This window comes from Vanellus vanellus (genome assembly GCF_965231255.1).
Source record: "Vanellus vanellus genome assembly, chromosome: 5".
NCBI classification, from domain to species: domain Eukaryota; kingdom Metazoa; phylum Chordata; class Aves; order Charadriiformes; family Charadriidae; genus Vanellus; species Vanellus vanellus.
Window position 1 is genome coordinate 51,495,384 of NC_138910.1, and position 13,381 is coordinate 51,508,764.

The following is a 13,381-nucleotide window of genomic DNA, read 5'->3' on the forward strand; positions in this document are numbered from 1 at the left end:
TACATAGAATATATTACAATCCAACATTTACAAGGGCTTCATAAAATAAACTATATAGATCTGTGTGTGTATAATGAGAACAGTTCTAGTCCCTGACTAGGTTCTTCTATCTATAGTGGTAATTCTAAGGATAAGAATAAATCCCAAGCAATTACCTCAAGAGGAATACTTAATCCCATAAGAAATGATTGTTTGTCTAGAAGTTCTCTGACGCTAAATTTACATGTTGAGTAGATTTTGTTATGTTTATGTTTGGGCAAGAAACCTGATAATGGTATGATATGACATTTCCAGCAGCTCTCAAAAGTAATTCTTAATGGAAAATGTCCCCATTTTTGTTAATGCTTGTTTTCTACTTTTCTAGCACAGCAGCTCTTTCCTCCAGTGATGGAGAAGCTCAGTTAGATGATTTCCAGGGCAGGGCAGTGTTATGATTTACAGCACAAATGATATGAGGCACGAAGCTGCGGTTCTGCATGAATGAGCTCTGCAGCACCTGTCCTAAAAGCAGAATTTTCTGACTTCGCTTGGCTCACTGCCCATAACTAGATACTTAAAAAACAAAACACCACCTACTCCTTTCAAGAATTTTTGTGTGATTGTGGACTTCACTAATGTGTGTGTATGTGTGTTTTTCTGTACCTATGTAAGCTCACATACCGTTTCCATGCTCATTTGAACATTTATTTGGCTTCTTTAAAGAGAGTCAGAACTAAAGGTCTTTTGAAAACTTATGTTCCTTATTATTGGTAGTCTTTCTTGGGGCATAAGAACAGTTTTCTGGGATAACTTGCTGCTGTAGATGCAAGCTATATGACTGAATGTTAGGACCAAACTTCACTGCTGTCACTGTGAGTATCCATAATGATAAAAATCCTTATCACAAAATATACAGGCAATGATCCGTTCCAGTAAGTACTACACAGTGTTAATTTTGTGGGATGTTTTGTCATCTTTTATCAGAAGAATGACCTTTATATTTGAATGCCCTTTTATGTGGTACACTATGTAGGGAAGTGAAAGCAAAAGTAATTTTCAGAAATTAAGAAAATAAGAAAAATTATATCAGGGAGTGCATGAGAGAAGAGAGAGGAAAATATGTCTTTATGACTCTTTCTGAGGTCTAGAACTTCCTGCATGAATTCTGTGGTCACCTAATTTTTGCTTTCTGTAACAGAAATGTCCTCAATCTCTTGTGAAGACAGCTCAGAAAGCCAGTGCCACCAGATAGGAGGTCCTTGGTTAGAGGGTAGTGGCAGTGCTGACTAATCGGAGTTCTTGTTGGCTGAATGAAATCCTCTTAGATCTTTTAAACTTTTTTTCTTATATAGCGCTTCTTTAAAGTCTGTTACAACTTCACCTATGACAGCCCATCTTTTGCAATTAATGTAATGAGAAATAACTATTTGCATAAATTACCTGCCTTTTAGGCAGGTAAAAAAAAAGGCAGGTAAAGGTTTTACCTTTTAGGCAGGTAAAAAAGTAGCGCTTTTTTTTTTTTTTTCTCCTTTATTGAAAACTGCTTTGGTGGCTGCCTGGTTTGTTACTCAGAGTTCATACTGGTTTAGATTCACTGTGAATCTTGCCTTTGAAATTCACAGGAAAACAGTGGCAGCTCCAGTGCAGTGTCTTTTCTTGGCTGTAGTGTCCTCCTGCACAGTTCTATTCTGCCTTTTTCTTTAACAGAGATAGGTGACATGTTCATCTGTCATTGGCAGAACTGAGTATTTTTGCCAAATGTTTATAGGTTCAAGCCGTGTAGTGCTGCCTCTGTTACCCCACTATGTGCAGTATTTCAGTGTGGTCATCTTCAGAATTGCTGGAATACTTATTACTATGATCTAAATTGCGTGACCTCTGGGTTTCTTTCTATCAAGTTCATTCTTCTTTGTAACAAATAAGAACAGAAGCAAAACCCTTTTTATCCACAAAATTACATGGTTTGTGAAAAATGGCAAGCTGTAAACACATTTGTGATTTGGTGCTGATTTTCTGATCATGTTCATGATGTGCATTTGAAATCATTATATGAGGTGAACATTCATCATAGTGATCAAGGTTACATTGTCTTTAGCATAAGATACATGTGTTCTTACTTTACACCTTTTTGATTCTTACGTGACTGTTTTTTTGTAGATAAATTGACATGATGTGGAGCAACAAGTCAAATGAGGTGCTTCTACAAAATCAGAGGCATAGCCAAACCAAGGATTCTACCAGAGGTATGGTTTTTCTCTGTTTTATTGCCTTCTTTTGGAAGATGTTTTATCATGAGTTGTTTGAAACTTTGAGGAGTTTTTACAGAAAGCATTCTTCTGCCTCAATTTGGGAGCTAAGACCATGTGTTATATGGCTTCCTTTTTGCAGAGATAGCAGTTTTGTACTCTGATCTGGAGAGTATTTGCTGATCTGCATTAGGAATTGCCAGTTGATGATACAGTTGCCAAGACGGTGCAGAGACAGATTTTTTGAGTGCTGTAGAGGAGGAGCAGTGCAGGAACAGAAATTTGGAACTGTAGGCTCTTGAAAGAAGTGAAGAAGAGCCTGAGCAGCAGTTACTCCTGACTCTTGCTCAATTCCAAAGTGGTGAAGAGCTAAAGACACTTGAATAGCAGCAGTACATCACCACTAAGATGACTTGCATTACTTTTGTCTCCCTGAACTGGAGAAAGCCTGTTAGCTTTTTACTGTTATGATTACTCTATAATTTAGGAAAGGAGGAGGAAAAAAAAATTACAGTACATCCTTGAGAGGAAAAAAGCTCTAGTCTGTAGAGCAGCTGAGTTGCATGTTAAGTCTGTGGTTCAAGATCAGTGTTATGATCTCCACCATGATAAAATTGATCTCCAGAAGTTATTTTGAAAGAAGAGACAGATCATTATTTTTTCTGTAAGAGGACGTTATTGCTGATTGTTTCCTGCAATATGTTCAGTTTCTTTTAAAATTAGGTACCTTGTGAAACTGAGATGTTCTGTAGATATGAAGAACCCTCTCTTGAAGTCAAAGTAAAGCTGTTTCTATGCTGCTTCCCTAACCCTCTTCCTTTATGTTGTTGCATCTTGCCTGAAATGAAATTGGCAGCTTTTTTACTATAAGGAAAAGATAGTTTTTTTAATTTTTTTTTAAATAAAATCTCTTCTTTATTTTTTTTAAATAAAAACTCTCTAATACTTCTACTCTCCATGGCTCTGACACACATTAAGGTTTTGAATGTTGCATTGTGGAAACCATTAGATTAGAAGAAAACCGTTAGAAACCAAAAGAAGAGGGGAACTGAGGAAGTAAATATTTTTAGAGGAAAATACTACTGCATCCTACCGAATGGGATTGTGCATAGAGCACGTGCTGTCTGTTTAGATTAAAAGGCTGCAGTTGATTAGTGCCTCCTGCTTGTTCTTTGCAAACATTGCTTCTGTTTTGTTTGTAGGGTGTACAATTCAAAAAAATTACTATTCAAAATTCACATGTTCAAAGCTTGTTTTTTGAGTAGATTCTTTCAGTGGCCATGTATTCATGCTTCATTTACTGAAGAAGGAAGTGGAAGGGAAAAAAAAAGTAGTTAAACTATAGTGTGATTGGAAAAATGTAACAAATTTGTGTTTGGGTAGATAATCAGCTTTATTTTATCTTCTAAACATCGTCTATAATGTGTGGTAGATATGATTTCAAGTGTAATAATGCATTCAACTTAGTGAACTTATTAAATTTTACATTAAGTATTTTATTGCTCTGTTGAGTCTTGATTAATAACAGCCTCTCATAGAGGAGATTTATAGGCTGGAATTGAGTCATTAAAAGAACTTGATGAGCTCATGAAAATTGTTTTGAAGCAACATTTTATTTCATTGTTTTCCATGTACTAATGAGAAATTTATTTCTTTGTTCTGCCCTGTAAGATCTAACTGCAGCATGGACTACTTTTTCTCAGACTAAGGCTGCTGTAAGTACTGATTTCTTTTTCTTTTTTTTTTTTTTTTTCTTACTCCTTTTCAAATTAGTTAATGGCTACAAAAGCTTTACCCAAAGTAGTATTTTGCTCAGTGATTGTCTGTTAAACAAGTTGAAAATAGGGCAAGCGGTTGGAGTACATGCATGTTGAACATTGTTGTGTCTTGGTAAAAGTTTTCCACACACAGTAGAAGAATGTTTTGCCACACCAAGTTTAGTCTTGAGTATAGTAAGCTTAGTCTTGAGTGTGATATTACCTTTCTGTTTAAGAAAGTGGTGACTTCTCATTTTTCTGAAAACTTGAAAAAATAACTCTCCCCTGCTTACCCAGTCCAGTCAGAAACTGGGACAACACCAGTGTATTTCATAATTTTCCATCTTTGAGCATTGCAATTGCTGTCTTTCTGTGGGAACTTCAGTGTTTAGATGTCACACTAGTTTCTAAAACCTGGCTTCAGTGAAGCCAAACAGCTTGTTTTTTGGGGGGAATTCAGCTCTTTCCCATAGCTTTGTCCCTCTCTTTTGTAATAGCTGAGTGTCAATATGGGGTTTTACATGTGGAATCTTGTATCAAGTTCCATTTTGAAAAGAGTATTATAGAATTTATTCCAAGTGGAATTAATATTTCATTCAGGCCAAGCATTAAGACTCTGAATGGCATGTTATTATTAATTTTTTCACAGCAGCCTGCTTATGGAAACAAAACTATGCAACAAAACCTAATTTAGATAATCTTTTTAAACAAAACTTAAGTCTGACGTAGTTTCTGACCATAAGGCTGTACAGTTTTGCAACATCAGCCTTGTGAAGTTGCTTTTGCCTGCAGTTTTGTTCTTTATGAAAATGAAAAAATTATCATGTTAGGGGAAAAAACCTGTAGCTTAAAAATTGAAAACAATATTCTAATTTGCATTATCTTCAAATTCTAGCTACGTCATATAGAGAACAAATTGGAAATAGCTCCCACCAGCACGGCTGTATTTGATTCTGTCATGGATGCCAAGAAGCCCTCTGCTAGCACTAGCAGGAAAATAAGCAGAAAGGGTATGTATTATTGAGGACATAGTGTGTAAGACAGGGTAAAGCCACTGGGAAATTCTGGGAAAACTTGATTTCTCCTTCCTGCCTCCAAGTTGTCTCCTGCTAACAATCTTTATTTGTGAAACTTGAATTACCCAGGAGAAATGTTTTCTTCCCTTAGTTTAGGAAGGAAAGTGTGCTATCATAGTCACTTGGTTAGAGGGAGTGATAGGACTTTCCCCACACTGTAAATGAGCAGTGCTTATCCCATTCTGATTCCGATTTTATGGGGATTTTGGATAACAATTGTATGCCTATGTTTACACTGGACTAGCTGTTTATATTTTTTTAATGTTTGTCAACTGTTACACCCTGATAGAATGGTAAATCTGATGCTTCCTTTATTTCATATGAGTGCATTTGCTTGTAAGAAATAAGCCCTTTTTTTAAATACCAACTATTTAGAGCATTCTGGTAGTGTGCCACTGGAGAACAGACAGATCGACCTCTAGTGGCAACACAGTCAACTTTCACAGCTTTAGTTGCTTATAATTAATGTTTAAGCATTATTATCTCTCTTTAAATATGATCATTATTTCAAGCACTTATTACCTTGCTCCTCATTGTTGAAATCAGCTTGTTAAAAAAGAGAGGGAGTGCTTTAAATGCTATTTTGGTGATGCTCGAACCCAGGAAAAACTGTGTTCTTAATTGTTTGGCCCAAGAGCTTTCTCTTTCTGGAGAGATAGGTACATAGAGGATTCTTTGGTTTCTGCTTCAGCTTCCCGGTCCTCCAGTCAAAATATATCAAGCAAGGACAAGTCCTCACGCAGCCCTCTTCGAGCAACCACTCTTGAAAGCAATGTGAAAAAAAGCAATCGTGTGGAATTTCGTGAACCATTGGCTTCATACAGGTTAGTGCTGTAACAGTTGACTATTAAAATAATATGCTAAGATCAGAACGAAGCTAATAGTGATGTTTTGGACAACTCAAAAATTGACTTGCTTCCTCCCCTCCCCCACCCCCATGAACAGCACGTGATATTGGACAAAAATATCTTCCTTTTTAAAAAACGTTACAGATTTATTTTTTGTTCAGTGATTAAGAGTTTAAAGACAAATGTGTTGAAAAGGTCATCAAGTTGATGTGGCTGTGCCCTCAGTGGCCATCTGATAGGTTTGATAGGTATTTAGTTTCAGTAATAAGGACCAAAAAGGTATTTCCTCGTGCTTTTCCAACTTTCTTTCATTAGTTCTTCAGCACATGCTCCCCAATGTATTACCATAAGACAGTGTAGAGCAAGAACATCTAGTACTCAAGATGCATTCAGTTTGTGTGTGTCTGAGAAACCCAAATAAGAACAGTGGTTCAAGGAGAAAAAGCAGCACAGAATATTGCCGGCCATAGAACGTGGTGGGATGTGAGGAATGAGGGAAAATACATAAAGCCTGTTTTTCCTAGCCTATGTTAAGTAATGTAGTGTATAGAAGATGCCTCAAAAGCTTTCAAAAAGAAAGAGAACCTGCAGCAGAAATAAATTAGTTGTAACTTGCTGTAATATCAGAGCTTAAAAGACTTTTACCATAATGTCTTCAATTCCTTGTGTGTTATAAGCAGCGTGTGTTCTTTGCACAGGCATCCCTGATAAATAGCTTGGTTGGGTTGCTAATAGTCTTTTTATGGGATTCTAACACACACTTTGCATTTTTTTCTAAATGTTCTCCCAGTGAAGTCAAATTGCTGTTGACTGATGAGAGTGGAGTTGGGACAGTGTGATGGTTTTTTTTTTTTTAATTCCACTACATCTCTATTAATAATTGTTATCCTAATGTCTTTTGGTCTCCTTTTCCACTTCTTGTGTCAGCTGTGAGGTTCTTCTTCCTTGTTGCCTGGGAGGCTGATTTGGATCAGTTGTGTAGTCCTGGGTCAGTTTGTTAATTGAGCAGCTCTGTTGTCCACCCTATCTGGAATAACTTACATCAGTCATTTGTTTTAAAAACAGGTAGTAAATTTAACAGACTTCAGGGAAAAGAAGAAGATGAAAGCAGCTAGACTCATGCCATTATATCCAATTGAAAAGAATAGCTTTCTTTACTGTAAGAAGGCTGTGTGGCATTGGGGGGATTAATTTTGGATTAACATCAGAGCTGCTATGTTAACACATCACTCCTTCACTGAGAACAGCCTTTAGTCAATGCTTAAAGTGTGCATAGGAAAACAAAACCAGCATAATGGGTAGAACAATCTGTGCGTGTGTATATTTATGTACACTTTTGGTAAAATTCTGTGCAATTAAACCACTCAACTTTTATGTTGATTGGTAATGATTACTACACTATATAACAGGAGTGTGCTACAAGAGAAAGAGAGGTAAACAATTTCACAAGTACAATGTTATGACCTGGCTTAAATGAGTACTTTAAACATACTTGCTGAAGAAGCAAGCCAGGTAGCTTAGGTGCTGGATTTTCACATCTTCAGCCTCTCATCAGTGAAGATATTGAATACGTTTTTGTCCTAACAGCACAGGTGCCCTGTGTCCATTCAAATATAGAGTCTGTTTTTCTGTGGAAAAAAAAAAAAAAAAATCTAAGAGATCCTTAGTTTGTTGAATTTCTAAGCTCTCAGTAAGTTTTACATTTGTTGCAGTACAGCCAGTTCACTCTGAAGTTCTTGTCAGGGACTTGCCTCTTTAATGCTCAAATACAAGGCAGGGGGTTTTGGTGCAATTTGTTTGTTTTCTCAGCTAATGAATGTGCTGTTGAGGAGCTGTGCATGTGTGGATTGTTTTGTTTTAGAGAACATATACTAAGTATGCTTCTCTTAAGTTTTATGCTTGGTTTTTATTTAAAGCTTTTTTAAATTGAAGGGTGACATTACTGCTTGCTGATTTTCTACATGCCCTAACTGCAGCTCTTCAACTTTATATATAGTTCTGTTCCGGTAGAGAGTGCAGAAAGTGAAATTTTGAACAGAAACCTCTTTCAGTTTCGTCAGACTTGCACTATTAAATGAGTAGTGATCAAACTTTAAAAGAACTTGCCTTTAAAGTAGAGACAAGGTATAGGAAGTCTTTCTTTTAGTTAACGAACATGCTGATTGCTAGTTTGGTAGGTCCTACAGTTGTGTTTCTGATGGTGACTTCTTTTTTTTCCTTCTCTTACATCAGGGATACATACAGTTCTCTGTCTTATCACAGTTCTAGCCAACTTGAGGCCAAGCAACTGCTCTCTAGTTTGGACTTCAACGAAGCAGAAGCGAAGGCTGAAATAACAGGCCGTATGATACATGACCGAGATGAGCGGGATCTACACAGCAGAGATTTTGAAAGCCCATGTTCTTCTGCTGCAGATGAGACTGTTGTTAGGTATTTGAATGACCGACCAGCAATTGATGCCTTGCAGAATAATGAGGCGTTTCTTAAGGTTGCAACACCTCCAAGATTGGAAGAGGAGAAAACTAGTGGCTCCAGAGGAGATGAGAGCAGCGCTAAAACTGCTCAGAGTAACACATCCCAGGACAGTGAACTGAAAGTGTCTTCCCCTTCTGCCACAAGTACTTCTAGTGCTCATAGGCTGGAAATCTTGAAACGGCAGCAGCATGATGCTAAGTTGGAGAAGCTGAAGGAGCGGATTCGAAAGCAGTGGGAGCATTCTGAAGAGCTAGGTGGCAGAGGGCAGCGCATGGGATATGCTGAGCAACCTGTCGTGATCACAAGCGTGGAGAATGCAGTGACTCCCAAAGTCAGGAAAGTGGCAGCTGCACCTGCTGCTCCATCATACAGAGGTACGGAAGTGCAGAATGGCTCCCTGTTGGTTATACATGGTGAAGGAGTGGAGTTCATTGAGGAACATGTTAAAGCGTGGACATGACTCAGCTGTGTTTGGGCAATGTGGGAGCGGATAGCGTGGTTTGATCGCAGATACAGAAAAGAAAGAAAAGAAATTCTTGCCAATTTACAGAAGTGAGGAGTCTTTTGGAATTCTTCCTGTCTTTTCTTAGAAATTACTATAAAAAAGAAGGTCACTGTATTAGTGTTTGGGTTTATTTCAATATGTGTTTTTATGGTCCCAGAGCTTAGTAACATTGTATTGATTGAGAAAGCCTTTCACATGTTTAATAATCTTTTCTTCACCCAGTCCACTGTTTTTCAACTGTGAGCAAGTGGCAGAATGGTATATTGCTTTCTTCTAATTTAGCATTAGAAATTCAAGTAGTTCCTTTCTTACTTGGCAGTTTCCTACCCCTTCCACTCTGTAAAAGCTTTATTTATATTTTATGCTGTTATTTTAAACTCTTTAAATTGTTTACTTTCAGGTTTCAATCCTGCTGAAACAAAGATTCGTGCTCCAGATGGAAAGATCTGGCAAGAGGAAGAATTTCACATTAGTCGGGAGCTGTACAGAGATATAGCCCTCCAGTTAACAGGTGAGACACAAACTGAATTGATTAAGCCACGCAACCTTCTTTAAGAGGCAGAGAAATATATTTTGTGCAAGTCTACAAAATCATGAAAACAAAAAATTGAAGCAATGACTGTTAAATATATTGTACTTCTCTCCACAGGAGGAGTAACTTGTTGAACGCTAAAATTAATTAAAAAAATCCTTCTCCCCATTTACTCATTAAAATACTTTTTAATAGAAAACCAATACTGAAAAGAATCGAATGATGGCTTTTCTTTGAAACAGAGAGGAAAAAGAAAAGTCTTCATTAGAAAAAATTTTATTTAATTTTGTAACTTCTTTATATATGTTTGCATGAATGAATGCAATTTCCTGTTTAAAAGGACAAAACTAAACCACTTTTGGTTTTGGTGAAACCTATATTATCTCATGGGAACAATTTAGATATATTTTTTTGCCATTTTTAACACCTTTAAAGTGATATGTGCACCATATACAGTATGTTAAAGCCTGAATTCTACTTGCTTCAATATGCTGTTAACAAATCATTGGTCCTGAAGCTGCTGTGGCAATTGTTAGTGGTTTAGTTGGAACATATGGATAGCTAAAGGGGAGATGGAGGACATCTGCTGTGGAAAGTCTCCTGGAATACTTATTTAAAATGAAGTAGGTAGCCTGCAGTAAAGGGGTGTGCCTTCAGCTATGTGTGGTGGTGAGATTATACGGCATTAGCTTGGTTTAGTATCTCTGAACTTGTAGAACTTTATTGCTCTATGTCAGAATTATCCAAGTCTTTTAAGTTCTTGGAGAAATTTGTGTCCCATAGATTTGTACACGTGGATTTTTTTAGAGGTCTTCCCTGCATTCCCTGAGGAGGGGGAGAACAGGTAGACCAGAAGAAGATTTAAGAAAATTTAAAATAATCTAGATTTTATTTCCTCTACAACTCTTTTACCTTCAGTATTATAAGGCTTGGATAGGATATGGGAGGGAAGACCGTGTAACTTCACAGTGGTAAATGAACAGAATGTTACCTTTGGGGTTTATTCCACATGAAGGTGTAGGAGGGAATGTTGAATGCTAAAAGCTTAGAAAACTGTTACTCATTCCTCTTTGCTTAATGGTCTTTTGAAAAACATTAAATGTTGTTGTTGCAAAATGGCAACACAGGAAAAAAGATCTTTTTTACATGATGAGCTCATTTAGCAACACAGTATTCTGATGCTTAAAACTATGAGCAAAGATGATTAAAAAAAAAGCTGTATATTTGTTCAGCAGTTACGCTGCTGAAAGACCAAAACAATAATACATGCTTTATGTTTTCAAATGTACTGCTTCAAGACCCAGTCTTTATTAATTTTTAACTCTGGAAAACTGTAGTGCCATTGGCAGCTCTTTTCTCTGGGTGATCTAGGGTAGAACACCCAAGTGTGCTTTTTGGTTTGCTAGGCTGGTTACAGTGGAGCGCTGTAAGGTTGAATTGCTTTTGACTGACTGGTCACTTCTTTTGCTGGTACAGCTTGATAAGGTACTGAGGAATTTTTCTGGAATTACTCATAAAAAAAAATTCAGAAAGAAGAGCCACTTATTTTCAGTAAAATTGTTTATCAAATACTCTACTCAGCATTAGGCCATGAAAGTAATGCCAAATTTCTAAAGACTTTTAATCTACGCTAGCATTTTTCATTTTTTAATTTTTTTTTATTTTTAGTTTTGATAATCATGATATAAATGATTCACGAGCTCTTTATAGAAATGCAAATTTTTGAAAAGTTTCATTGAAGAGCTCCAATCAAAAAGGCCTTTGGATCGTGTGTTCTAGTAGACTTCTGTCTACAAAAGCAGGGAGCTCTCTGTGTGTTCAGTCCTATGCCTGTCCTGATGCCCTGCGTAGAACAGCTGTTGTGGAACGTGTCTTCTTTCTGACGTGAAAAGATTATATTGAATAGCTGATTCCAAGTAATCAAATGCTGGTGCTGCACATAATATATACTGTAAATGTATTTTTAGGCTGTTGGATTATCTATCCACGTGTTAATTCTGTATTAAAGTTACAGCATGTGGGGTTTTGTGTGTGTACGGTCAGTTTGATCAAAACTGTTCCATGCTCTCTAGTGCTAAAATAAGTTGTAAGATCTCTAATATCTACAGAGGCATTATTCTTTACTGCAACATAGTTTTTACATGTGAGCATAGACCATGCAGAATGTCTTTATCTTGGCTTAGCAATTAGGCTAAAGGATATTGTGTGGACCTCAAAGTTCCAATAATTCTGTCTTAAAGATGTTCAGGATTTACTGTACTAGAACAAAATTGCCGTAATATGAATAGATTGAGTGGGAAACAGCCTGCAGTTTCCTGGTATCAGGAACTGTTTGTCACTGAAAAGAGGTGAGGAGGCAATCTAGATTTCTGCAGATGCAGTCACTGAGGCCTCTGGTATTTGGTGCATTGATTCTTTCTTCCTTGCACTTGTTGTCAGCCTCAAAGAGGACTGGAAAATTTGTAAGGAAAGGATATTGAGAGGGAGAAAGACTCTTAAATTTCCATTTCCACATCCTTTAATATGACTTGTTATTCTGTCTCTGATACTTCTATGGGCATCCATCAGAGAGTGGATTCAGCTGAAATTAGGGGCTGTAAAAGTTTGTATTGACATCTAAATAATAAAGCTTCAAATCTATCTGTGGGGGGTTTTAGGTTGTCTAATCACATTCTTTATAGAAGAGGAGCAATCAAACAATGGTAACAGTGGCCTTAGCTACAGTTCATTTTTGTTGGGATTAAGAAAAGAGCATCTTCAAGGCATGTAAATTGAAGTACTTAAACAAAATCTTTGAAAATGTCCAGTGTTGACTGCTGAGACTGAGTATATACCTTGTCTGTCCTTCTTGGGCAATACTTGACTGTGCTTTGCACCTTAGGCAGCTGGGAAGCCCACTCAGTGGGGTGGCGATTGAGCCACATCCCAGGTTTTCTTTGTTCTTTGCCCGAATGTGAAAACATGGTAAAATATGACGCTATCTTTGGTAAGTGTTCCTAGTATCTCTGAAGCCTAAAACCTAATTGTGTTGTAAATGAGGCCTTAGGTGATTCAGACTAGTTCTGCATCACTGGGTGAATTCTGCGACAAGTTTTGCGGGAAGTAGAGCGCATGGATATCTTGTCTTTCATGCTCCACCATAGAGGCAACGAGTGAATGTGCTGTCATGCGTTAACGTGAAAGCAGCAGCCTGTGTGTTTCAGGAGTAAAGGGACTATATGTTCTTGTGGAACATTAATACTGTAAAACGTAACATTTATAGTAGAAGAGAACCAACAATTCTTCCTGTCAAACTGTCAACATTTCTTTTAAAATTGAAAATGAATTTTGTAAAAATCTATTATGGTGTTGCTGTGACTTTGCTGTGTTCCAGTGCATAGGTAAACAGCACTTGATTCAACATTTTCATGCTAGGAGGATTTTAAAATGCTGGACTGGGAGTATCGATTTCAATATATAATCTGAGAGAGTCAGTGAATTTTAATGTGTTTCTCCGAGTTCTGCTTTTTCAAAGTAAATGTTGAAGCAAGCTTGTTATTATGTGTTCTTTCCTGTGGGATATCACTTAACAACTTTTGTTTGTTTTTAGAGGATTCAACAGTGAAAGGAAAACCTAGTGAGAGAAACAAAGAGAAAAAAGCAACCAGACCCGCACGGAAAGTGCAAAAACTGACACGGTTGTCAAGTTCAGAGTCCAAACAAGGTGACTAGCTCTACTGTAGAGGAAAGACTGTCGTGTGTCCTTCAGAGATGAGTTTTGACTCAAGAAATAAAGAAAAATCAAAGCATATTGCTTTCAAAGTCTTCTCAGATGCGCAATAATGCCATTGTGTGTTTGTAGACTGTATACTGCACTGGGGATGTGTATGTTTTTGGTGGTGGTGGGCTGCGTGTGCTTTTTTTTTGGTTTATTTTAATTTTCTGGCTTTCCACTTGCTGTGTGCACATTATGGAAACTGCTCA

At 37.2% G+C, this 13,381-nt stretch overlaps 1 protein-coding gene across 1 annotated transcript in view; it reads left to right on the forward strand.

Moving 5' to 3' along the window:
- Positions 1-2,146: 2,146 nt before the first annotated feature.
- CEP350 (centrosomal protein 350) overlaps positions 2,147-13,381 on the forward strand; it is a gene marked incomplete at its 5' end in the record, with an annotated part of 67,891 nt that continues 56,656 nt past the window's right edge. Inside the window, 7 exons of the mRNA XM_082483368.1 lie at positions 2,147-2,222; positions 3,897-3,940; positions 4,878-4,992; positions 5,750-5,882; positions 8,169-8,755; positions 9,287-9,397; positions 13,008-13,121. Coding sequence (XP_082339494.1) covers positions 2,147-2,222; positions 3,897-3,940; positions 4,878-4,992; positions 5,750-5,882; positions 8,169-8,755; positions 9,287-9,397; positions 13,008-13,121 — 1,180 coding nt within the window. The remainder of the gene's footprint in view (positions 2,223-3,896; positions 3,941-4,877; positions 4,993-5,749; positions 5,883-8,168; positions 8,756-9,286; positions 9,398-13,007; positions 13,122-13,381) is intronic.